Source organism: Myiozetetes cayanensis, unplaced genomic scaffold (assembly GCF_022539395.1).
Source record: "Myiozetetes cayanensis isolate MyiCay16 unplaced genomic scaffold, myiCay2020 scf18, whole genome shotgun sequence".
NCBI classification, from domain to species: domain Eukaryota; kingdom Metazoa; phylum Chordata; class Aves; order Passeriformes; family Tyrannidae; genus Myiozetetes; species Myiozetetes cayanensis.
Genome location: NW_026087389.1, coordinates 14,018,869 through 14,046,330, shown reverse-complemented (window position 1 = coordinate 14,046,330; position 27,462 = coordinate 14,018,869). Strand labels below are relative to the sequence as shown.

Below are 27,462 nucleotides of genomic sequence, written 5' to 3'. Positions count from 1 at the left end.
GTAACTTTTAATTGGCTGTATTTTCAGCCAAAGCAAGTTGGTGAAAAGATATGGTAAACACTGAAAATAGTGAAGAACTACAGCTAGGAAAGGGAACTGCTGGAAGAATATAAACTGTGTTGCTGAGTAATAGCATCCTAATTGAAGCCACAGAAAGCCAAAGAATCTAATTAGTCAGGAAAACACATTTCATTACATTCTTAGTAATTTGTTTTGAAAAAGTCCAACTGGATTTTAAATTTAACATATTTCCAGTATGTGCAGAGCAGATTACATTGTTTATACTTGCATATAGAGATAATGAAAAATATAGTTGCAGATACAGACAAGAAAGTGTTCAATTCAAAATCATGTTTGCAGTTGTTCCTCGCTATCTGGGTACCATTATATAAAGTTGAGAGGATGGGAAAATAAATGAGGACTTCTGTTGAGTTGGTAAGCAATACTGGAGAGCATCACCCACTTCTTTAATACACAGGCAATCTGAGATATACTTGAAGCTGTCGCTCAGCCAAACAAATGAAAAGAGCATTGCCTGTGCACCCTGCTGCCTTCCCTCCTTCTCTGCCTCCTCCTCCCGCCCTCCCTGGTTTTGTATAAGTTTTCACAATGAGATTGTTTTCACAAAATGTACAGCTAAGTACTGAAGTAGTGTTACTCACTTCATTTACATTCAGCTTTCAAAAATTTGTAATTTTGGTGAGCTGACATGCAAATGATTACATGGCAAGACCTCAGTGTGGTAGGTTTCTTGTATCTTGAATTTTTTTTCAAGCATTATATAGGGGAGAAGAAAATCAAAACTATGCTTAGTATTAGTTACTTGGCTCATGCAAATTAATAAAAAACCTGGTGCAAAACCATAAGAGACTATTCTTGCAGAGGACAAATAAAAATTCAGTGTTCTATCTCTTGGAAGTTCTTTTACCTATTAAATCTCAGGCGTGGATATGGTCAATAATACAGACAATTAAGCCTCCCTCTCATCACTTTTATTCTATTGTGGATTAATGTATTTTAAAATCCATTTATACATAGTCTTATCTATTTCTGAGTTCCCAGTTAATGAGTTTTCAGAAGTATGCACAGTTTATATTTGTCTATATAAACTACATCCACAATAACAAAGTGCTATTTTAAGTTCTTTAAAGAGTCACCCTTATTCATAGTGACATCAGAAAGATGATATTCATTGATCTGGCATAAACAATATACAGACATTTAAATTTCATTATGTTCTTTTTTAGATAAAAATTCTAACACAAACTGTAGCTCTACCACACTTCAGATGAGAAGAATGAAAGTAAAGTCTTTAGGCAAGGAAAAGAGGAAGGCACCTGAAAATATATCCAAAATGAAAAGGAAATACATAACATGGATGAGAACGAATCCTGCAAGTCCTTGTTTGCAACATAACCATCCTTCATTAAAATATTCCTCCCATGAATAAGGATAGTAATAGTTTAGTATATATTAGCATAGTAATAACTTCAGCTGGACTATTAGAATTAATAATGGATTAACCCGCCTGAGTGAGAATCCCTGCCTTGCTGAGGACTAGGCTGGTTCTGTAGCTTCCCATTTTTTATAAAATTACGTATTTGTTACGTAAGTTCCTCCCACATGCATTGCAATTGGATTTATTCCTTCTTCCTGCTATGATCCGCTGCACAGGATTGCTGTGCTCCACTCCACAAGTTCATCGTGGCTGAAGTTTTGGTTTATCCTTCTGCACAGCACCCTGAAATTCCTAATGGGCTCTGCTCCCATGATGTCCATGAGAGGCTGTTTCTTCGGCCGCCTCTTTTCCTTACAGAGAATAAATCCCTGAGAAGCAATAAATGTTATTGAGAGGGAAATGATAATAATTTCGTGGCAAATCTGCAAGAATTGTGTGATAATATTAAATGTATGTTTTCCCTGCTCTACCATTCTATAACATAGAAGGGAAGGACACTGGATATGGTGTGGTAGAGAGGTATGACAGATGGGGACATCCATATTTCCGTCTTCTCTGAGCAATGGTTGTTTCCATTCAAAATGTCACCACTTACTATGGTAGCTGGGACACATTCTAAAATGTCCACAGAATGCTGGCTATTTCATTCAGGAATGAGTGATATCAAAGTGACAGAAAATTGATGCAATTTTAGCAAAATGATTAGACACAAGTATTTAGAAGAAGGGAAAACAGCTGTTCACAGGAGAATTGATGGCTTCAGTAATTAACGCTTTTGTGACTAAAGACTATCACTGTTCTTGAATACTTTCTCAAAACTTTCTGAAAGGACTTTCTTTTTTAACACTAATTATGATTTTGAAAATATAGTAGGGAATTTGAACTAGTAATAAAAGGAGAGTTAGCTTTTGAAATATGCACAACCATATGCTGTTGGTTTGCACAAAACATGAATTTTTTTTTTTCTCTGTTTCATGGTTTTATTGGGAGGCTTATGAAGTTTGGTTTTGAGGAGTATTTCGGTAGCTTCCGAATACATATTGCCGTGTACAGCATATTTCAGTACATATTCCAAGTACATATTGCTGTGGTCCATTGTAAGGATTGGGGGTTAGAAAATAGGTTTTGGTGAGGCAAAAATCCGGGAAATTTATGAAACATTGTCCCTTTTCTGTGAGGTGCTTTTTTGCTTGTGTTAGAGCCAGGCCTTATTAGATATAATTTTCCCAATAGTGCCTCAGTGCTTAACTTCACAAGCCTCATTTAAAAAAAATTATTTGGATGCTGGAGTCCAGCTCTGCCAAGGTACTGCGTGCTGAGCACATTAGGTGCCTCCTTCAGTGCCTGCAGTGGTTGTTAGGCAACTAGGCTTGATTTAGACACTTTTTGAAAATCTACCAAGCATTTTTGACACCTAAATATCTGACTGTTGAGAAAAGAAGTGCTTTTGTGGACATTGGAGGCAAGTACATAGTACATAGTAGACTATTTAATCTGGAAACACCTGCTCTGTAATGACACCTGTGAACAGGGTGTGGTGCCTTCCCAATTAAACCAAACCTCCAACATCTGAGCCCATCAGGTCAGAAGATTATAAAAGAGGGAGCACCGAACTGCAGGTCAAGGAGTGTTAGTTCTCTTTGTAGAGCATTGCCCTTCAAATCAGCGTTGCTGTTAATTTTTTTTTTTTAAATCCATTAATTAACAAAGGTAAAGCCAAAAGGGATAGTTCCACCTAACAGAGTGCTTCTCATAAAGCTGGAGGCTGGGCATTCTTCACCGAGTCCCTGGAGAATATCAGAGGTATTAAGCTTTTATTGCTCTTCTTCTCATTACTGTCTGTAGATGTTATTTATTATTAATTAGATGGAGATAGTTGTGGATGAAGTATGGTTCAAAGAGCGGATAGGGACATGAATAAGGAAGTGGCAGAGGAAAGGGATGGTAGAAATGTTTTCTTAACAAAATACTACCTTTGTCAAAGATAAAGGTTCAAACCCTTTGGGTGTGACCGTGGCTCGTTAAAAAATAATCATGCAATAGTCTTTACAAATATGGAAAAAAGTTCATTGCAGAGACAACAAACTGTAATTTTGGAGCATCATTTCTGTTTTGAATTTGTATGTCCATAATTCTTACTGTATTTAATTAATTATTTTCGTAGTGATCGAAACACTGCCTTGCCATAACTGAAGGCAGCTGTCCCGAGTTTCCTCACGGCCCCTCAGCCACGTGCGTCGATACACGGCACTTCTGGGGTGGTTTCAGCACTAACGAGACAAAACCTTAAACGAACGTGCAATTCTCTGCAATGGAAAGTAACGTCAGAATTCATTCATTTCAAAGCCCAAATAATTTATTTGGGTAAACCTTGAAAGCCTCGGCGTTAGCTTAGAGCCAGAATGACGGCATTTCAACAGGTCAGCGGAGAGCTCGGGGTTGGGATGGGTAACTGGGGGGGAGTCTCCCTGGAGATGAGGGCAGAGGGGGCGGACAGGTGAGCCGTGAGCTGTCCAGAGCGGGGAGATGAACGCGCTGCCTCCCAGTCGGTGCCGCGGGAGCTCCTCCCGCACCTGCCCGGGGCGGAGGGCGGGACGGGGCGCGGCGGGAGCGCGGCCGGCGGCGAGCGGGTTAAGGCGGCGGCGGGCGCGGGTCTGTTTGCGGTGCCGGAGCTGCGGGCGGTCCGAGAGCGGCTCCGCGCCCCCGCCCGGCCCGGCCGAGCGGCAGCAGCAGCAGGTGGCGGTGGCGGCGGCAGCAGCGAGGGAGTTAAACCCCGCGGCGGCGGGAGGAGGGGGACTGCGAGCGGGCGGGCGGCGGCAGCAGCGGCAGGAGGAGGGGGACCGAGGCGGAGCGGGCGGCGGCAGGAGGAGGGGGACCGGGAAGCGAGGCAGCAGCGGCAGGAGGGGTACCGAGGAGCAGGCGGCGGCGGAGGCAGCGGCAGCCGGGTTGCTAGGGATGGAGAGATCCCGTGTCACCCGGATGTGAGTGTCATGTTGGCCCAAACTCTGAGGGATTTGGCAGCGGCGAAGCAGCAGCGGCAGGAGGAGGAGGAGCAGCAGCAGCCCCTCGCACGTCTCTAGTCACTACCATGGGGGTCGGGTAGCGGGTGCCGCAGGGGCAGCGCGCACCTGGCTCGGGGTGGGGTTGGGGGGCGTCTCTGCCCTTTTTTGTTTTTCGTTTTCCTCTCACACGCTGGAGAAAGTGAGAAAAATGCACCAGCAGCAGCAGCCCGAGCAGCACCCAGAAGGTAAGAGCCGGGGTGCCCACCAAGGGCAGCGGTGTGCTTGGGGCTGAAGGGAGTGAGGGGGCGGGGGAGGATTTATGAGGGATTTGGAAATCGAGGATTGGGGGGGATTAGGGAAGGGGTTGAGGATGGGGTAGATTTGGGTTGGGAAAGGAATGAGCGGCTGTGTTCGCGGAGGGACCGGGAAGGGCAGAGGACGAGGCGAAGGCGGGTTAAGGTGCTGCCCTCGGCGTGTGACCAACGTGCGAGTGGATTTATGCGCCTCTGTCTCTTGTCCTGGGGCCATTAATACCAGCCGGGAGAGGACACAGCTGGATCTGCGTTTGCCTCTCACTTGTGCAATTGTGGATGAACCTGTCCGGGGATGCGGCTCCCGGGGGTTGCCCCGCGCCGGGCGAGAGGGCAGCGGGGTCCGAGGGCAGGGCGGTGGGTGCGATGCGCTCGGCCCCTGCCCGGCGGGGCGCACGGGGGCGAGACGCGCGGCTCCGCGGCGCTAATCCGCTCCGCCGACGGGCTCCGGCGCTGCCACAGCCCCCACTGTTTATAAATGATTCCTCCCTCCTCAATCAGCTGCAAGTTTGTGTTGCCCCCGAGGAAAACGCAGGCACCCGGGCTTTGTTTCCCTTTCGAGCATCCCTTGAAAAAGACGATGGATGTATAGATAGATGGGTGGGTGGGTGGTTTATTTGCGCCGAGCCACGTTTCATGGCATCCCAAAGGGCAGGCGGAAGGCGGGGGAGATGGCTGTGCCATTGCTTTTATATCTGGAAAAAGAAAAAAGGAGGAGGAGGGTAGAAGGGATGCTTTGGGAAGATGCTGGAGGTAGATTTCCCACCTTTGCCCCCGCGGCGGCTCTGCCCCCCGTGTCACCCAGCTGTTGATGCGCCGCCGCTCGCCGCTGGCCAGCGCTCGCCGCGCCGGTGCCGCTCCCCGCGGCATCTCCGTGGGCACCTCGCCGTGACCCCCCCACTCCCCGCCGCCATCCCGGGGAGCCATCTTATGGCTCCCGCCTCCCCTCGCCCCTGGAGCGGGGGCCGGGCCGGCCTCGGCCGCATCCACGCGCCTTCCCGGCGCTCCCGTGGTCTGTTCCCCACGTCTAGAGCAGCAGGGCTGTGTCTCCCGTGCCTCTCCTCTCCTCTCCTTGACGAGCAGCGATCGCCTGGGAGCTGTTTTCCTTCTCTGCCTGGGTAGATCCGTTTCACATTCATCCCGCCTGCCAGCCCGAATTCCCGGCACGTATATTGTGCCGTTCCTCCATTTTTTTCCCACCCAGGCATCTTCAAGTTTTGAATCTCACTCAGGAGCCTCTCCTTCCTACAGGTGCATGTAGGAGTAGACTGTTGCGCTAGTCAAAGAGCTCGCGAGGAAGGATCCTTGCAAGGAGGTGGTGTTTTGCCTCTTTGCTGTCATCTGCATAAAGAGGTCTCGATTATTATTTGGAAGGTGCAGTTTATTTTTTTAAATCCTTGTGATTTAACAAAACCAAACTCCGTCCTTTAACAGTGGGTAGACGGTTGTAATTTTCTAGTGTGAAAGATAGCAGAGCTTTATGAACACGTTCATTGCAGACAACGTTGGGTTTTTGCTCGTGGGAGGCATCCATGCATTTTTCTTTGAAAATACAGAACAGGACAAGATTTAACTTGCTTACAGGACCCCCCCCACACACACACCCCACCCCTCCTTGATTGTTGGTCTTAATTGAACAATGTGTAAGAATTTTAAGCAGCTACTCTTTTTGACCAAAAGGAATTGAGAAAGTAGTAAATGCTAAGGTGCTACAGCAAAGTTGATCTTAAGGAGTAGGTATGTTTTCCTGAAAAAAAACCCAGTAGGGCAGGAAAGCTGCCATCCAGTTAGGAAAAGATGTGTGAAGTGGAAGAATCAACATGAGGAGTGTTTGTCTTGATGCTTACATTAAACCTGAAGTTACAATACTGATTGGTGACCACAATTGCATCTACCACAGCACAAGTGTGTGCACATGTCTGTATGTCTGCACGTCCAATGGAAGCATCACATCCTCAAGAGGCAGTCAGGAATATTGGGACCCATTCTGGCATAAAGAATTATAACCAAGTACTTTTTTTCTCTTGTCCCACAGAGGTGAACTATGCAAGTAGCACCAGAATTCCTCTCCCTGGTGACGGACCAGCTATTCAGTCAAACAGTTCAGCACCGTCCAAGCAAACTGTTCTATCTTGGCAAGCTGCAATCGATGCTGCTAGACAAGCAAAGGCTGCCCAGAACATGAGTACCACCACAGCCCAGCCTGTAGGATCTCTGTCCCAAAGAAAACGCCAGCAATATGCCAAGAGCAAAAAACAGGGTAATACGTCTAATAGTCGGCCACCCCGTGCCCTTTTCTGTTTATCCCTCAACAACCCAATACGAAGAGCCTGCATTAGTCTAGTAGAATGGAAGTATCCTTTGCTGCAGTTTATTTTTTTATAATTCTCTTATGTTTTCTGATTGTATGGAGGGGACTTTTTTACAGCATCTCTTAGAACATTACAATTAACATTAGCTCACTTGCATGTGTGGGTAACTGTCAGTGTTGATGGTCAGTTTTGCTTCCGTTACTGTTAAAGGTGGCCTCTTGTGTCGTAATGACACAATATCATTTTACTGAAGTGAGTAACTCGGAGTCAGAGAAACCTCTTAGTTGTTCGTTGTTGTTTTGTTTTTGTTTTTTTTCTTGGGAGGAGATGGGGGAACATTTTCAAGCTTACATTGTATTCCAGCAAATATCTGTATTGCATTTTTCACCCTTCCAAACAAGGTTGAATGGATATGAGTGGAGCTGGCAGTGCTAACTGGGAGATTATTGAAGATATCAAACCTGTGTCTTCCATATTGCAAATTGGTGTATTGCCATTAGGGCAAATGGGTCAAATATAGAAATATAAAGAGATAATTATAAAGAGATTGTTTTTCCAGGTACTAAATGTAGGGAAGATTTTTACTTAAGCCAAGGAATCACTCTAAGTACACACAAGTGTCTGAACTGTATTAATCTGAGCTTTTACAACATATGTCTGCCTCCAAACATATTTGGAAGGATGTATGTCTAGAGAGGAGATCAGAGATACTGGCCTGTATTCGTGGTGCTAAGAGGGGTTGTTTTCTCTTTAGTTCACTGCTCAGGATGTGGAAATATTCGGATTTCTCTGGCAGAACTGAGAGCATGCTGATTTGCTATATTATTTAATTACCAAGAACAGGTTTGAAATAGAAAATAGTTCTGCCAAGGTACCAGGAGAAAAATGTTAGCCTATTAGCCATGGTAACATCTCTGTAATGGGAAACAGCTGTTCAAGAGAGTAGATTACTGAGGTAAAACTCATTTTGTTACTATAAACAGAACAGCCAACCTGGCAATAAGAGCTGTTACTCATTTATAGGGTTTTGTTTTTCAATTCTTTGAACAGAATTCAATTGTAAATTAAAGATAGTGAAATGGATTCTTCTTTCATTTAAACTGGTAGAAGTCCAAGTAATTTCAGTAAATTGGCCTCTCCTTGGCTAAGGTCAGGTAAATGAAATTACTATGGATCTAGAGTGGAATAACTCAGCGAGAATTTGTCCCAGTAGCACCACATCATAAAACAAGGTTGTCAGTCTTGTGCTGGTATCAATTGCTTATTTCAGTGTGGAAAATGCTGAGTGTTAAGATGTGTGTGTAACTTTATTTGGTACACAGTGTAACAGCTGTTGATGTTGATAGGCTTTGGAGACATAATCTTGGCCCTCAAGGTGACAAACTTTTTGTAGACCAACAAAGAAAATTTAGCAAATCTTCACCAGTCTTTTATGGGCCTCTTGTGGAAACATATCAGGAAGCTGTGCCTCAAATAGAGGAAAGGATGCAAAGCAAAATTATTTAGGAATCCAGTTGTTGGAGACATGGAGGGGCTCAGAATTTCCCTGCCTTGACTGCACAGCTTCCCAGGGCTCATACAGGGAAATAGTCGTGGTTTTCTGGCAATCTTTCTGATATCCTGCTATGAACTATATCCCAAATTATTTTCCTCCTTTGGGCAAACATATTTCTATTTAATATTAATGAGCTCTTTGTAAGTATGTGAGGACAGAACAGCTCCATGATTATTCCTTGCCCATCGTGATGACCCACATATTGATTTAAGAGTGGATAATTACATTCGTCTTTGGAATTTAATATAAAGTGCTCTGTGGCAGGATGAGTAATAGTTTTCACTCTTCTCAAAAGGGAAGAGGACGTTGAAAGATCATTGTGATGGAAAATCATATGGTATATATAGTGCTATAACTGAAGGTGATGAAGTATTTGTCATAGTTATCAGTCAAAAGATTGCCTTAAAGTAAGACTTGTTTTACAATTGTTGATGCTGAAAGGAGAACTAGACTTAAAAGTTTGTAGATACTCATAATTCATGAATTCCTTGACGAGATTTTCCAGACCATTTGACATATTTATACTACTGTCTATTTTTGCCAATTGTGTGGCCTTAGCTGTTTACATCCCATTCCCAGAAGATGATTCTAATTCAACTAATCATAATTTGGTAAGTACTCTTGAATTTTAATTTTGTGTTTGTTTGCTATGCTTTTAATTTGGTGGTTGTGATTAGCTGCTAGTATTTGAGACTGCAATAAGTAGAGGTACTTTCAGTGTAAAAAAATTGGTATATAGTGATACTACAAAATGTATATGGAATTGCTCTGTGGTTTTTTTCTTTCAGTGTTAGGGTGTGCTTCCTTATGTAATTGTTTAAAATGAGTTTTTCAGCAGTGAAATCCTTTGGAGGGAAATGTACATTAATATTATGCTGTGTATATGTGTATATTTGTGTGGTATAAAACCTTTAATTTGTGGTTTTATTGCTTATATTGATTAAGTGTATTTACCAGCTGTTACTGTTACTGACACTTGTTTCAGACCTTCTGAAGGTTTGCTGCTTTCCTAGTGTGTTATCTAGTCTGTTTTCAGTTTTTAATGGTAGTGTTTGGCTGTGTATTTTACTTGATATTTTAGTTTTTAAGGAGGGGATGGTGGGCAGTTGTACATTCAGGTATTTGAAAGTGACAGGAAGATCAGTGTGAGTTTTCAAAGCAGTCAGTGCTGGTATAAGTGATCTTTCAAAAAAGGGATGGTACTGCAGTAAGTGTGTCTGGAGATGCATTTCTTCCATTGAAAATATGTAGTGGAAACGAATTTTTTTCAGTTCTCTATTAAAACTTATAAAGGCTGTCACATTCAAGGGTAATATTGAATTACATTGCAGTAATTTAATCGTTTATAATAAACTCCATTTTGAAATAGTGGAGTTCAGTGGTCCTGTGCACCCAAAATCTGCATGTGACTGTTTTTGGACATGAGAGGAGGTTCATGCAATACAGAATTGAATACTAGTAAGTGGGTAATTTTGGATTAATTTACCTGGAAAATTAGGGTTGTTATGAGATACTCTATTTTATGAACACCGTTGTGTAATTTATGGTGTTTAGATGCTTGTTTATTTTCCTAAAAGTAATCCTTCCGTATGTATGACCAATTTCATGTATTATTTTTTTGTTTATCAAGATAAAGCAAATATGGACAATAAAAACTGCTGATGAAAGGCAGAATAATTCAGGTCAATGTAAAGAAGGAGTTATGCTGCTGTGTATTGAGCCAACCAACAGTCTTTCTCTCTCCTTTCTTATTTTTTTTTTCCCCTTGAGAAATTGAGGGCACAAATCTCCATAACTGTCAATCCACCAAGAGATCCTCTAATAACTAATTTCATAAAGCATTACTTGAAAAGGGTAAAGCAGTTACTTGTGTCAGAGGCTAATCATTTTTAAAAAATGTTTTTAGCACTAGGTTTTTTAGGTTCATGTCTGGTATTTCTGACCCAATTTCAAGTCTAAAATGTGCTGGTATTTAAAACAAAATTGACATCTTCATCCCTGATTTTTTTTTTTTATTCTACTGTGGCCATGTTGGCCTAAGCAAAAATAAAATTACATGACTTTTTTTTTTCCTTGCTAATAAGAGATCCTTAATCCTTACTCATTTTAAATAGAAGGGTTCTTGAACATGCCCAGTGTTCACTTGGCCACTTGAGCTATCTCAAATTGTCACTTAAATTGGCATCCTGTTTGCACTGAAGTTCAGTTGTTCCGCTGTGTTTGCTCAAATAATTAATAGTGACAGTGTGTTTGCGAGTGCTGGAATAGATTTAAGTCCAGTGAGGGAACACACAGATACATCCTGTGTGCCCCATCTAATAAAATAAATAGTTCTGGAATGGGCAGCATTGGCTTTTCTTACAACTAAGGTTCTCTGTTATGAAATACATTAACCAGCAGCCTTGGTTTTATTTGTTAATGTGCATTCAAGTGTACTGTGAGGAAATGTTAGAGAAGAGCTGAGTTAGAATTCTTCAGGCGTGTTTGGGAACCTCTTGGAGCATTTCCTGGTGCTTGATGTATAGATAGGCTTGAGAAACAGGGCTGTGTCTTATAGTGGAAGTAGAGATTATTCTGTTAATAATGTTCAGATATTTTTGTGATACTGGTCCAAAGAGCAGACCAAATCTTAAAAATCACCACTGAATCTTATAGGTTTGGTGGAATTTTAGCCCCCTGCAAGTAGACACATGTCTTTCCTGAGGCTTACGTTTCCAGTTTGATCTTGCTGGGAGACTACTCCACTCTGGCTTTAATTCAAGTTCATCTTCATACATTTTAGTTTGCATAGGGATGCATAGGGATCTAGGGCTTGGTTCTCAGGGAGTAAATCGATGTTGCTTCATTGAGTTGAATAGATTAATTGCTTTCCATCAGCTGGCTGAACTGGCTCATATTTTTTTCATTTGTAAACAGAAAAATGAAGTATTTATGCATGTGGAGTTTGTCTGTGAATACAAAATATACATAATTTGTAATCAGCCGTGGAAAGAGGAAGCAATGGTACAAGAGAGCAAAAACCAGTGGAACTCTTGAGTGGGAATTAGGAATGGAAACTCTTCCAACTTTTCTTGGGCTAGTGAGAAGGCTGTTTGCATGTGGGGGAATTTGAGCAGGGGAGGTGTTCATTCCTTATGGCCCTGGCAAGTTTGCTGTGGCACCCACAATGCAAGGATGCCTGTGCAGAGCAGGTATTGAGTCCTCTCTGTGATGGGATGTTGGAAGGCAGCTTTTGTGGGATGGAATTTGCAAGACTTGTAAGAGAAACCTGAGAGGCCATTTCTGAGTCTGTGACTGAGGCAGTGAAACACTGACCCTGTGTCAACCACCCAACTGCTGGTTGAGCTGTGAGTGAGCCCTGGCCTTGCTTTGTCATGAATGTTTCAACATGTGGTGTCTGACCAACACAGTTGTGTGTTACAGTAGTAATGGCAAAATAAATTGTATCACAAAGCAACAAAAAATAGAACAAAAGTTGTAAGAAACAGGTCTATGTGTCTTAGAAATAGCAAATCAAATGTTTGCATGTTTAGATGTTTCTTAACAATGGGCTGTATCTTGAGTATCATTCTTGAAAGTGAGTCAATTTTTGCTCCTAATTGTCTTAAGATAAAGGTATGTGAGAGGGTTCCACAGCTTGTTTTTAGAACAGTAGGTGGTTTATAAACTACTGACAGTGCAAGCCAAGTGCAAGGATGGGACAGCTGTCTTTTGGCATTGGTCACTTGTCTTTGCTAATCTGTGAGTTGTCATTACTGATGTTTTTGTGATGGAGCCAGCTGCGTGCTATGAGATAATGATGGTAATTTAGGGAAGTGAGAAGTTTTTTTCCTTATATTGGTGACTAAATTAAGGGGGTGGTAACCACAGATGATGTAGGAGAGGAGTCCCTTTCATTATTGCTTTTTTTCAGCATGTCTTTTTGTCTAAGTAGACAAGCTCTGATTTCTGTTTTGCCTTTTTGCCATTCTCTGAGAGCAGAAGGTGCACTACAGTGATCTTCTTACTCAGGGCATTCCTGGTCATACTCGTTCTCTCTGAAGAATGAAGAGTTAGTTGTGAGTGATTCACAACAATGCATTCAAATGAAGCAGAAGCGCAGGATTAAATTCATCTTGACCACTTGGCAAGTGTTACAGTCCTGTGTTCTGTGGGCAGTTTTATCTCATCGTTTGTCTAAAACACCTTGATGTGTCTCTGGTGTGTTCCAGGAGAGGCAGGAAGAAGGGATCTGCTTTTCTGTATTTTGAATGGAGTAGTGGGTTTGTGTTCTGCTCAGAGTGCAGTATAGACTGATGAGCTTTAAAAACAGTTACTGAACTTGATCCTCAATTCTACTTCATTAACAATTAGGTCCCTAATAAGTGAATATACTTACCAAGTGGGCCCAGTTCTTCTGCAACTAGATGGGTGAAACTAGTATTGAACCAGAGAAGTTATTTTTCTCTTAGAGCAGAGCAGGGACAGTGTGCTTTGGGATGGAAACCTCATTAGCTCACTGCTTCGTATTTTAATGTGTTTCTTCAGAAGTTTCAGCTGATCTGAACTTTCCATGCTTGATTCAGCTCTCCTTTTGGAAGTGTTTCTTGTCTGAACTTGTTAAGAAGCAGTTTCTGTCAGAAAGGTTTTCCTGTATATATCTCTCTTCTGTTTCTTCTGTATTCCCCCCCCCCCCCATGGTATGTTATTTCCCTTCATGTCTTTTGTCTTTAACTTCTCACTCATTTCTTTCCTGTTATCTTTTACCTCTACACTCTGGCTTCCCTCTGTGTTTACTCTTCTGTTTGTCCTTTTGTGCAGAATGATTTGCTCTATCTCTCTCTCCCACCTCAATTTTTCTTTCTGGTATCATCCTGCTGTACCATGTTGTGTTCTCCTGTGCTTTGCCTCCTGCTGCCTTTCCCATCAGCCTGACTGCCACTGGGCTTCTTATTTTACCATGTGCAGGCAGACTGGCACAATACAAGTCTAAATTTTGGCTGTGATCGAGACATGCTTGGTTATTCCTTTGTTGGTTATTCCATTAAATGTAATCAATGAGGTGGCATCCATACATCCATCCAGACCTGATGAAAGCTATGCCCCTGAAGTTTGAGTTGAGTGTGCTTGGGGTGTACTGCAGCTCTTGTGACTAGACCCTGAAGGTTTTCAGTGGTGACACTGTTCTACTTAAGAAGATTGACAGCCTGTGCATTTTGGGAGACTCAGTTGTATAAATTACAGCAGATTGGCAATTGCAAAGTCATGTGAGTAGAGAACTTGCCCCTGATGCATAGAGGGCTGGAACCTAATGTTAAAGACTCTATGCCTCTGATAGCAGGATTCTGCAGCCTCGTGTCTGGCTACCACTGTCAGTGGGGAACCCTCTGAGTGAGGTTTTGTGTTGAAAGGTGGCCCCTCCAGCCTGTACCTGCAGAGCAGGTCAGGTGCTGAAGGTCCTGGATGCCTCTTTATCCCAGGCAGCTGGGACTGGGAGAGCCATAGTGGGGGACCTGCTACGGAGAGGTAATGTTTGTGTCCTACTTTCAGGCAAAGATTTCCTCTGTAAGTAGCTTTACGTGGATCTTTCAGTCTCTTCAGCAGTAGGAAATCCAGTGTTGTGCCTTCAATCTAGGGCACAGCAGGAGAGTACTCTGAGAAGAACCGGTTGAACTCTTGACTTAGAGGTGTCAGGCTTCCTGTCCTTATCTCATTAGCAACTCTGACTCATTCAGTTGGAAGGCCACATGACTAATTAATCCATTCATTGAAAAGTTTGATGGTTTTTTGCCTTGCACCCAGTTGTCCTCTAGATGGAGGTTATCTGAAAACATTGTTGTGGAATTTTAGTAATTGAAACCACATTTAGTAAATAATTAAACATTTTTGTTTAAGTGCTAAGTGTTCTGTGTTGTATTTTAGAAAGACTTAAATGTATATCTGCTGTTTTGGTGTTTTACTTCTTCATCTCAGTAGTCTTTGAGGTCTTGATCTCTCTCCCCTCAGAAAATTTTCCTGTTTAAGCAACTTTTTGATACTGTGTTTCTGATGTTTTTCTACCTTTGAGTTCTTAGCTAATGCTCTCCCCAAACGTGTAGCTGGCATAAAAGTCACCCAAGGAAACTTTTCAGGAAAGGTGCAAGATAATTTGGACTCTGCTGAAAATACTTCCCTTTGTATGCAGGGAAAACATGATGGAGACTTTACAATGATTTGTTTAGCCAAGCACCTTCGTGCCTGCACTAAAGGCACAAGAATTTGTTTTAAGAGAAAATGTCATTGAGTTTAATCTGAAAAAAGATTCAAAAATATAGGATGTATTATATCTGATATTCTACAGGAATTTTATGTTGTGTATCAATTCCAGTCAGTGAAATGTATTTACAGTTCTGTGTATGACTAGTCAGGAGGAGCCTGTGAGAAAATCACTTTAATTTTGAAAAAAAAAAACCACAAACACACAAATGCTAGGAGCTGTCACTTTTCACACAGGCTTAAAAACGAAGAGGTTCGGATCAGTTTTGTGTCTATATGCATATGCAAATGATCGTTCTTTTCTGCTATTTTTAATGTACTGTATTACCCTGTCATATATTTTTCTCATTCAAAAAACCCTGAAATAACTATTTAACTGCTAGAGCAGCCTGCCTTATCTATCACGGTAAAGCTGTTTGGTTATTAGGCAAGACAGTGTGCGTAGTAAGTAACCTTTGCAACTGCAAGAATTTCTTATTAGATGAGACTTCTGCAAGGGAATTATTTAAAAAACTGTAATGTAATATTCAGACCTATTTGCGTATTTCAATTTTTTTTTCTTTATTTCTGACAACCTGAAACTTCCAGTAGTATGCTTTAGCTAATTATGGATTGCTTTGACTTTTATCAGCACAGATGTTTTAATCAGAAAACTTTTCTTTTATGCTGTAATGAACACCTCTGCAAAATAGATGAAAATTTTGAGTTTTTAATGTTTTACTCCCACTTTATCCTGCAGTCAGTTCCTGGGCTTATTCTGTTTGTTCTGCATTACACCAGTAATCTTGATAAACATAATTTCATGGGTCAAGTCTATTTGTAGTTGTGAGTGAAACAGAAATTTTATTTTACATTCTGGCTTAGGAAGAGGGACGTTCTTGAAAGAAGGACATTGTCAAAATGACTGGCAATTTCCAACTGGTAGAAAGGTCATTTGGGTTTGTAGAGGTTTGGGAGTAACACAGTCAAGTCCTTGTTCTTCTCTGTTCTGTGTATCCTGAAGATCTGGTTACTTCAGCCCAGACTAAAATGTCTGCTTGGAGTACAGGGGTATGAGAAGAAGGTCCACAACTTTGTGTTTCAGTTAATGACGCTACAAAACACTTTTTTTTTTTTTTTTAAATGCAAGAGAGAGCTTCTCCGTTGTCCAAACCAGAAGGCTTCACAGAAAGATGTACTTAATCATTCCTATTTGAAAGGAAATGGTTTTATCGTGTTCAAAGTTGCAAGCTTGTTCCTGTGGGGAATTCCTACTAAGGGCTTGTCTCTCCTTAAAAAGATTTGCTGGTAGTGCATTACTGGCAAATTGCCTAGGGAGAGACAGCATACACCAGGAAGAGTTCTTTCTATTATAGCCTAAATTAAGTCTCCCAAACAGTGGTGCTGCTCTGGTAGAAAAAGCCTTTTCTTTTGGTTTCATTGTGCTGTGGGTAGCAGTGATTGCCTACCCTTCTTTTCCCTTACTCCCTGCTTGATAAAGATATGCCTGCAAAATGCTTAAGTATGGACTGGTCATACTTAATAAATAAGTAAATAATAAAAGTAAATTAAATACACAGAATAATCGTATTAGTTACCGTAGCAGTTGCGTGGTCAGTGGGGAAGTAGTTAGATTTGATGTTAAAATAACTGTAATTGAAACCTAAATTGAGGGTTTAAGTTGAGTGGGAGAAGTTTGTACTTGTCATACAAACTATGGGAATAGAATAAAAGTTGATTTTTAAATGCTCTGAAAAAACCATGAACAGTCCTGGTTATAAAACCAGTTTAGTGATGGTTATGTAAACCACGTGAATTACTCATTTACCCCAATATTGAGCATGTACATTTAATAGAATACTCATTATGGGTTTATTCCTTGCCAGTAGCTGCTGTGTAAAGGAAGCCCTGAAAATTGTTTCTGAAAGTTGTACTCAAAACACACAGAACTGAGGATCTTTCCATGTTGCTGCGTGTCAGTGCCACACCAAGCACAGACTGCCATAAATTTCTTGGATTTGCTCTGCAAAACCTGTTCTAAAACTCTTGTTTATGCAGAATGTGTATCTTTTTAAAAAGATACTTCCCATCAGAAGTATAAGAGACACTGAGTACTGTGTATTTGTTTTTTAATATGGTTTGTGTGTCATTGCTGTGCCTTGAAACACCACGGGGTTGGGATCCCTGGGTTTTACAAGTGCTGGTGAAAGCTTCCTTCATTTGAGCAGCATTGGGGAATTTTTGGGTGCTTTCAAAAGGCAGTCCTTGAGTCCTTGTAAAGACTTGTGTAGCTGTTAAATCAACTGAAATGTATTTTCTAATGTGGTGAGCTCTAATGACAAACTGGTTTTGGTCATGGTTAATTGAATGTGTGATTTGCTTTACCATTCATTTTGCAAGAATTTGGATTTGTTTATCCTTCTGTCATGAAATGAAACTTTTCTTTTCCAGGGCAATCATGCAAGGGCCATGAAGAAAGGTTAAATGAATATATACAGTGGTAGTGGGAGAATATTAATTAGCATGGATTTGTTGTCCTTCTTTTGGTCATTGTGTAATCATTTACAATAAAATTTTCATTTAATGAATTACAAATTGAATATCATTATATTCCCCCCCCCCGTCCCGCCTGCCTCAGAGGAGACTGAGACCACAAGTGTAGTTTCTGCTTGTATAAAATTCACTTGGAAAAACCAATTAGTAGCTACTGTAGCTTCTGGTTGTTTTCATAGTACTTTTTGTGGAGAACAGGGCTTTTAGAGTTCCATTTTTCTTGAAGAATGCCTTAATTAAATAGTGTGATTCTTCTCAGAGATGTAGGTGCTTGACTTCAGCATTTGAAACAAAACTTTAATTAAAGATTTGAGATTTATGTTCATAATTTAACTATAAAAGTAACATTTTCAGTGATGTCAGCATAGCTGACGAGGATACATAATTTGTCTGTTCAGTGTCTGTAGGGATTGATAGTAATATTGAACTTTGAAGTCATGAGCAGATTGATTTGCATGGATTTATTTAGTTATGAACCAAGACTTTTTTAATATTAAAAGGTGTTATGCCAGTGTATTTTCAATTTAGATACATGGCTGGAAGTTTGGGCAATGTTTAACTCTGCTGTTATGATGGTTTTCATAGTGATCGTTACTCAAGGCAGTAGAGAGCTGTTAGTGGTTTGAAATCTTGTAGAATTATACATTTGGATGATGCCATTATTAAGGATCTGAGTCTTGCTGTTTGTTTCTGTGCTAAATCACATAGTACAGGCTGTGGTCAGTGTTGGTGGATGTAGCTGAAGAGATGATGTTTCTTAATTGATTTGATGTATCTTAACTGAGGAAAGGAGTTCAGCCCAAAGACTCATTTCTCCAGGTGTTTCAGTTGTCCTCCTCTCACGGTACAAACAGGTGGGATGTTGAATTTGATCACACTGAACATCTGATGTGCTACCAGGCTGCATTTCAGTAAAATTTTGTGGAAGATCCAGTGGCAAAAAGGAGCAAACAGAGCTGGTTACACTCGTGCAGCATGAGAGCCAGGAACCTCTTTACAGTGTAAGAATATGAACATATGAAGTGTTTGTTAATAAGGTTCAGTAGTTTAATAATTACACTTTTCTGGGTTGCTGCAGAGTGCAGCAGCCTCCAGCAAGAGGCATCTTCTGTGGCTCAGCTAATCAGACAAATGCAATCCTTCCAAGGAGCTGAGTAGCAAATACCCCAAAGCTGTCTTATGTTTATCAGACATTTTGTTAGTGCAGTTTTCACTCTGTTGGATTTATTATATTGCCATTACTTTTTTTTTTTCATGTATTAATCCAGAGTCCTTTAAAACACATGGCAATGCTGTGTGGCATAAGCCAGTTATTCATCATGAAATGATATTTAGATAATTATATGCTTTCTTGCTATAGTAAAGGAAAAAACTGAAAGAAAGCAACCTACCAAATTATGTATCTCTTGTATGCTTATTAAAATAAGGTCTTACTCTCTTGACACCACTGACTTCAGAAAAAAGGGGAAAAAAAAAGTGATAAGAAGGAACAATGTTTAACCAAACTGTACCTAAAAGTGTCATGGCATTAAATAATGCTTATTCTTTGTGCTCTGATAGAAACCTGGAGCAAAGATGAATGCTTCAGCTACCAAGTCTCTGGGACTGGCCTGCAGCTGGCTTTGCCTCCTGTGGAGGTGCCTCAGCTGCTGGAATTCTCCAGGCACAGGTGTGGACCAGGAAGCTTCTTTGTATTTTAGTATCACGTTGAGTGGTACTTTGAACGTTTTAGGTTTTGTCTCAAATATAATGAAATTATCTCATTTAACTGAAACTCCCTAAAAGCTGGCTTCAGCAGAGGCTGTTATTTTGCTGGCTAACCACTCAGTTTTGTTTGCAGTGTCACGGGTGTGTTGGTGCCAGCCCACCTTAAGCCCAGGCACGTGTGCCATCTGTGTTCCTAATGCAATAAGGAGACCTTACCCTGAACTCGGAAACACCCTGGAGGCTTTGCAATCTTGACACCCATAGTTAATGCAGATTGAGCAGAGGTAGACTGGGCATGCACAGACCTAGTCTGTCAGCATGGGTTAGACCTGTGACTTGTTTAAAGGACTTTGTCTCCTGTAGTAGAAGACAATCAACTGCTTCTCACATCTGTTTTCCCTAAGCAATGCATGGCTGAGAGGGTTTATCAATGTGGATGAAAAATACATGGGCTGCATGTTCTGCTGCAGCTTCAGCTTCTGAAAGCATCTGATTTCAGCCAAATAAAGCAGAAACAAAAATTTCTGAGTTATTTTTATGTGACTTTTGAGAACAGGAAGAGAGAAACTTTGCATTCCCTCTCTCCCCTAAATGCAGGCTGCAACAAGAGCCCAAATGTCATACCAAAACTCAAGCAATGGCAGGCTGTAGGGATGAGGCTTTGTTAACTCTCATGCTTACAGAACTGGTTATCTGCTTTAAAAAGAACACTGAATTTGTGGGTTAAGAAAGTAAAATTGTTTGGTGCCATAGTGGAAAAGGTAAGAGAACGTAGGTAAAACACTGACCAAGAACTTTGGGGTGAACATTGAATGTTTCAGTTTGTCCCTAACTTCTTGGTATTCTTGGACAGGATATTTATATGTTTAGTATTTCATTTTCCCACCTATACAGTAGTTTTCTGCTTTAAAAGGATATGGTGAATAGGGTTTGTGTGAGCAGCAAGTGGAGTGCTATGCAGGGAGTTCTCTTCAAGCAGTTTCTTGCTTTGCCTTTATCTGGAAATGGTTTGGCTGAATTTCTGGCGAGTGCTTTCTGGAGAATTTTGTTGTTCGAGGCTGTATTTTAAGTTTGAGTACGCAGAGTGTTTTGGCAGCAAATTTTGGCGAAGAAAAAGTGATTGGTAGTGGCAATATAAGAACAGAAGGAACAGCCACTGTTCCCATAGTGATACAGCAAAAGCAGTGACATTTAGGTAAACAGCAGTAGGACAGGAAATTTGGGGGAGTTAATGTTAGATGTCTCAGAAGATACAGTAAGCTCCCATACGGTGTTGGTGTGTGTCTGAAAATGCTAATGTTAAGCCTCTCTTTGTTACATGAGTAGCACAAGCACCCCTCAGTGTTTAGTTGGGAAGGTTGAGTGATTTCCTTGAACAGGTGATCTGTGAATGAAACCAAGGCAGGCAACGTCCCATTCAGCAGAAATTGCACATGGCAAAGGAAAGCCTGGCATTTTGAGTGTTCACAGATATGCTCATGGAGCTGTCCAGCTGGTGGGAATAGGACCACCAAAGGTCTTTTTTGTACAGCGAGATTTTGTGTTCAGAAATGTTAGTTTAAGTTCCACATTCCATCATTTAACAAGAAAAGGAGAGAATCATTGAATGGCTTAGGTTGGAAGGGACCTTCAAGATCCTTGAGTTCCAATCCCATGCCATGGACAGGGGCATCTTTCACTAGACCAGGCTGCTCAAAGCCCTGTCCAACCTACCCTTTGAGCACTTCTATGGATGGAGCATAAACAGTAATGTTTATTTATTAAGGAGCTTGTCATTCTTTCATATGTGACTGTGAAATGCTACTAAAAACATAAAATTCTTCTGAATTTGCTTTTACAGAAGTACAGAACTAACATTGTTACTTGAATTTAGTCTCTAATGAGGAACAGAATTTACATGTAGTAACTCAGTCTTTGGATCTGATGTCTTTGGTGTGCAGAACTTGTTTGTTTTTGTGAGGTGAATGTTTTGTTTGCTCTTTTAATTTCATTTGTAAGTCAGGGAAAAGAAAGGATCAAACTTATGTGCCCATGTGCATGCCAGAAAATATAAATCATGTGAAGAGGATTTAGTCCCTAGAAGAGATTATGAAATTTTTCTACCAGATGTGTAAACCACATTTTTGCAGGATGTGGAAGAAAAAGTGTAAACCCACAGAAATCTTATTTAAATCTTCTTCAAATATTAAAATGCAAGTGAGTCTGTCCGTTTTTATTCCACAAAACTTCAGTATCTTGTATCAGACTCTTGTTTTCAGGATGGCATTTGGAAGAGTTTGTGTTTGAGATACACAGCAAGTCCTATTATTAGCAAGTAATCTCAAAGTAAGTCCCTGGCAAGTGTGAAGGACAAATTAAGGTGCCAGAGGTCCAGGTACTTAGACTATTTTCCACTTAGTTGTTTACTCATTCCTTTCTTCCACTTTTTCTCATTCTGCATGGGAAGAAAGCTGGTATTGGAGGCTTCAAGTTGATATTTTCACCATAATAATGTACTTCTTGCCTTGACAAGGAGTGGAAACTCATCTGTTGTTCTGAGAACTAAACCTTGAATGCTGTGGACTGATGGGTAACCTCATCAGCTATCAATGAACTTAAAGGATTTGGATGTCTCTTCATAGTCATTGTCTGCACACACAGAGTCTGTAATTACAGACTATAATGCCGATGCCTGCTCCTTGCTGACTATTAGAGAGGTCACTAATAACAGAGATACTTTGGTTTCTTGGGCAAGGGGCGGATTTGTAGGCTCACATTTGTCTGAAGGAGGCATTTCCTCAGCAGACAGGCAGCATTCAGCGTGCCAGGCACTCCAGCACGGGGTCAGCGCTCAGCGTGCCGAGGTGACCCCGGAACAGCAGCTCTTCCTGCGTTGTACAATTTGTAACCCCTGCACAGTACGTGGAGACAGCACAGGGAGATCTCAGGGTGTAAGAGTGGAAGTTTTTTTATCCTTTCTCCCCTAAAAGTTGGGAGGGTGGGGAGGTTAAGGACGAGTAAAAGGCCTGTGAGTTTAAAGCCCATGAGGTTACTGTTTACAGAAACAATTCAGGATGTGCCCTACAAAAGCTCTGACTGTGTATTTTAGCAAAGACTGGCAAAGTTGCAAATGCTTCCTCACTCTTGTGTTAAAGTCCTACTGGAATGAAAGAAAATCCTTGAAGTCGAATCCTTGAATTTCAGTGTTACTACATGAATTTTTTAAGTTTGTGGTGGAATATCTATTTCTCTAAAATGAAAATGGGGCAATTATAGATGTTTATCTTGACTTAAAAAGGGAATTTTAAGATTCCCTTTTTATCTAGAAGCTAAGACTGATTTTGTTTTAAATTTTAAAATTGTGTGTCCTTACACTGAACAGAGATCTGTCTTTTCATCTCTTTGTGTATTGACTTGATTAGAAGTGACTGGGTGGTGCTCTGAGACAACCCAGTTACAGGGTGACTCATCTCATGCCACCTCTTTCATGGCTGCTCATGTTTTAATTTCATTTTACTTGCAGTTGAGAAGTGTTAAGCACAAACACTGGAAGTATAATGACTTAGCTAATGAGTGATAAACTGCTGTGGTCTTATGATCACATCAAAATACCTGACTCCCATGGAGCAGACAAGTTTTCAGCTTTCAGATTGTAATTAATGAAATGTTAGAATTGTTATAACTTGGAGTAGGATGTAGAGTCTCAAGGGATTAGCACATTTTCTAAGCCAAGCCTGGAGTGTGGGGATCTTACACAGAACCTGCCTCTTCAAGTATCTAGCTGTGTATTCAACTGCTGTACCTGTTTTCAAATCAGAAGCAGCTTACCTAAGTTTATATTGCCTTTGTAGTATAAACTCTATTATGGATACTTTTTTATGCATTTGATTAACTCCTTCCTAAGGCTAAAGGCTAAATCAAGGCTGTGGCTCCCAGAAGATTATTGAGGAATTCACTCATCTATGAAAACCTATAAATAAGTTACACGTTACAGTGAAATTGTCTGAAAAAATCAGAGGCAAACATCACAGTGGATTAATTTTTGATAAATGTCATGGCTTCATGGTGGAATTTACTCTGTCAGGAGCTTTTGGGTTGATAAACGTTTATGAGAATTGATTCCCTAATTTGTAAGTTAGCCATGTGTCGCGTGTATCTTCGCTCCACCAAAATAGCTGGATTCTGGCACATTTTTATTCCGTAGCTTTTCCTAATACAGTTTTTCTACCCATACTAACAGGTTTTTAAAAGTAGTGATATTTCAATGACGAAAATAATAACACTTCAGAAGACATTAAAATGGGTGAATGGTTTCCCACGACTTCAGTAATAGTTAACGCTGCTATATTTTCTGCTAACACATGCCATGATTACTTGATAGCTTGGTGCTATATCTATTCAAGCTGTGCATGAGTTAAGGAAAATATCACATATTTTAGCTTACAGTTGCTAGCTGTGATTTTGTACAGGCAGTAATAAGCAGTAAAATGTGCACTCTGTGCTTTGTTGTGACCTTCGTTGTCGGATAAACCATAGGAGAAAAACAAAAATCAAAGACATGCTTAGAAATTCTTTGTTTGGAGGGCTAAATCTGGCCTCTATTCTGCTGTCCTAATTGTGCATAGTGATTGGAGACCTTTTCAGCTTGGGCAGGCATGGATCTTCCAAAGGGCACAATCAAAGCACTCGGTTTTGTTTCTGTTTTACAATCCTGTGTATGTATCAGCCTAAAACAGTGATGTTTGTTCTGAGCTACAGATTTTTAGTCAACATACCTGGGTTTTATGTAAATTCGAAAAGCACTCACACCTCTGAAAAGGACTAGTATGTTATTTTTATCAATAACTTAGGCACCATAATTAGTTGGAAGTTAAATGTCAAGAATTATCTCTCTATTTGGATGTTCCCCAAAATTAACTCGGTCATGCTTGAAGCAACTCTACATTTTAGCGAGATTTTCCTTAATGTAGGAACAGCAAATTATAGCAGCTCTACTGGCTTGTAGGATCAACCCCCCATTCCTGGCTCTAACACTGACCAGTAGGGAATGTCTAGGGAACAAAATAAATGCACAGTACTGGATCCAGTTGTCCTCATCCCCAGAAGTTTGAGCCAGAGGTAAGGTCTTGTGTTTAGTGGTTTTAGATGAGACAGTTCACATCAGTTTAATAAATCAGGCCTAATTTTTTTTAAATGTGTTGAGAGAACATCATCTGGTCATTGTACTTGATTATAATTTTTATTCTAAAAATGCTTCAGCTGAGACAAATATTCTAACATCTCCCCCTAAAAACCCCTTCACATCTTGAGCAATCTCCCCCTCACCTGCAACTTTTTTAGTCTTCCCTTTGCTCCTTTAACAAGCTGTTTTGTCCTTTGGTGTCACTGTAGTAGATATTTTTCCTTTCTGCACCTGTAAGGAAGTGCAGTGATTGTTTCTGCGAAGGTGTTGCTCAGAAATAATGCTTTGAGTCAGAATGTTTCATGGCATGGTGACATGACCTTTCCAAGGAATCTAAATCTGTGATGCTGTTATGTATCCTGTGTCACAACTGGGTTCTGTATAAGCTGCATTCTGACCCAGTATTTACCAAGTAGTGATCTGGATTACCAGAATATTCTGTTTTTTCTTACCTTTGAAGGATTTCTAGTCTCATACAGTATGTAATGGATAAGACACTGTTTATTCAGGATAAGGTACTATTTATGATGAAATAACTATTTTCTCTTAGCAGATGTCTTTTAAAAACCACATTTAATAGTATTTTGTCTGTTATTCATGTAATGCTTATTTTGGCAAACAAACTTTGAAGTTCAAAGTAATCCACTCAAACTTTTCTTCTTCTAGCTTGTCCAGCAGTCCTGTTAGCCTTCCACTATCCTGGATTCTAAGGAAGGGTGGACTGTATATTTTATTCTTCTGAGATTTCTCTCTTATGCAGAATCTTTCAATTAGCTGATTGAGAAAGGCAGCTACACTAAAGCAGAGAAGATAAATCACAAGCAGGGGATACAGTCATGTGAGAGCTGCCTCATCTGTAAAATCGTTAACTTCAAAGTCTTCCAAACTCCTAGAGCTAAAACCATGGGATTGTTTGGCAGTTGGTGTACACCCCCACCTCCCTGCTTACTTTCCCTTGCCTTAATTGTTTAATGTAACTTAGATTTCAAATGGGAAATTGTTCTACCACTAAAGTGCTCTCTTTAGCCACTGCTGCTGAGCTGAAGTATGTAGCAATCAGGACAGCAACGATGAAACTATGTTACAGGAATTTCTTTCTCCATTAGATGCTTTTGGATCACTGATAATAGCTTCTGTGAGTTCCTAAAGGAGATTCTAAGTGGGACAGATTACTAAGTAAGGAGCCATCTCACAAGCAACTACATTGCTTGTCTAAGGTCAGCAGGCTTGATGAGGAAAATCTATCACAGATTGCCTCAGCTGAGCTTTGTGGCTTTGTCTATAAATTTACTTGTCTATAAATGTCCATCTCTCAGGAGGTGAGAGAGGAGTCTGTGAGCTGGCTGGGTCTGTTTGGTGTGTCCACACTGTGAGGATACAGGACTTTGGTAACAGAATATTGACATGCCCCAGTTTAAAAGAAAATTTCCATGCAGGATAACTATAAATTTCACTTGCTCTGTTGGGAGTCTGCCTAGGAAAGCTGCTAAAATGACCTCCACATAGGGCACATGGGAGCAGCTGATTGTGGTTTTCCCATCCTTCTGTGCTGCTCACAGGCTCGGGCTTGGAGTGGGATGAGGAAGTGGGAGCCTGATAGTGTGTTCTTCTGCTTCAGCTGCATCCCATGTCCATGTAGTGGGGCTAACAAAGGCTCAGGTGCTAAAGTAACCCCAGACACTGCCTTCCTACGTCTGTGCTGGCAGCCTGCAGGGGTGATGGTGCTTCCTGAGAACAACAAAAATGCTGCAAAATAACCAACGTCATCTCTGTGCTATTAATGGTGGTGTCTCAACTCGACCAGAAACTACAAAACAACAGCAGGGAGGTTGGATCTAGGTGATCTTTAAGCTCCCTTCTGATCAAAGCCCTTCTATGATTCTGTAAAGTTACTGGAAAATGGGGAAATACATTCTGGAAGTCATACACCATTTTCCAGTGTTATAAATTAGTGTTTGATAGTATTTTTACGTTTGTATTCTGTGTTTCTACGTTTTCTGTCAGCCTCCAAAATGCAGGTTAGTGTATCTTTTGAAGCTGATACCATAATTTTTATATAGTACAACTTTCCCTCTTTTTTTTTTGAAGTGGAAAGTTATTCTGTGCTGAAGGCTGATGTCTGTAATAGTTTGTGTACTTGTGAGAAGAGCCTTTCCATTTAGCTCATCAGTCAGCTGTACCTCTCATTTTTATCTTCAGATGTAGACAACAGCTGGGAGAGGCATGCTCTGGGTTGCTTTCATTGCTGATAAATACTTCAAAAATCATTAAAGAGAAGGCTCTTTCATGCTGAGCAAAAATCCTGCTTTGTTGTCTGTCCTTTCTTAAAAATGTAGAAGATTTTGTGTATCTCATTAGCATTAGTTATCTGTTGCAAATATGCTGACTATCCCTGCAAGAATAAGCTGGCAGTTTTTTAGCATTATTCTTAGCTATCATAAAGTTGCTTTATCCCTTGCAAGCAGCATCTTGCACGGTGAGCTTGTGACTCAAACTCTGTGCATGAAAACAGCTTATTCTGGGGGGGTGGAGGGGAAAGAAATAGCCAAGTCCCTACTGGGCATTATGTGTGGAATTATTATTATTAAGATAATATGCACTAAGAAACACAGTGAATATACAATTAATTTATTTGGAATTCTAGTCTAGAAGCTTTTTGCTTTGGACCAGAACATTTAGAAAATTTTAGTTTGTGTCAGAATTGTGGCCCTTATGAAGGTGTTTTTTCTGGATACCTTCTAAAGAAATGTCAAGTTTCTGTAGCCAGATGGATGTTTTGCAGTGATAAAATCTGTTAAAGTCCAGCTTGTACAAAGTCAAGATGCTTGTGCACAATCTGTGATTCTCTCTTTGGGTCTTTTTCAAAAGTGAGGTTCCTAATATCCCATTTAATCAACAATAGGGTCACAGAGCTTGCTTGCTACATCAATTGCTTTATGGAACATTTCTAGGTGAAGATGTGTTGTGATAATTTCTTTTTTGTATTTTAAACACTGACTACATACAGCATTAATATGTTTCATTCAACACAAGGCTTAGCAATTTTCAAAGGGGAGCCTAGGACTGAAGTTCATAAAGCAAGGGCTTTTATATTGTAGTCTATTCTAAAATTAATGATAAGATTGAGGATTAAAAAAGTCACTAGCAAATGCATATTTGAAATATTAATTTATGTCTTAGTAGTATAGT

At 40.6% G+C, this 27,462-nt stretch overlaps 1 protein-coding gene across 11 annotated transcripts in view; it reads left to right on the top strand.

Annotated features, from left to right (window-relative positions):
- CACNA1D (calcium voltage-gated channel subunit alpha1 D) overlaps positions 1-27,462 on the top strand; it is a 212,815-nt gene that overhangs the window by 41,464 nt on the left and 143,889 nt on the right. For 10 of the 11 annotated variants that reach the window (XM_050313293.1, XM_050313295.1, XM_050313292.1 and 7 more), the window contains exons 1-3: positions 4,318-4,706; positions 6,808-7,126; positions 9,145-9,250. In XM_050313293.1, coding sequence (XP_050169250.1) covers positions 4,670-4,706; positions 6,808-7,126; positions 9,145-9,250 — 462 coding nt within the window. In that variant the 5' untranslated portion in view covers positions 4,318-4,669. Of the gene's footprint in view, positions 1-4,317; positions 4,707-6,807; positions 7,127-9,144; positions 9,251-27,462 lie in introns of those variants that run through there. The other variant, XM_050313298.1, reaches the window with a different exon arrangement.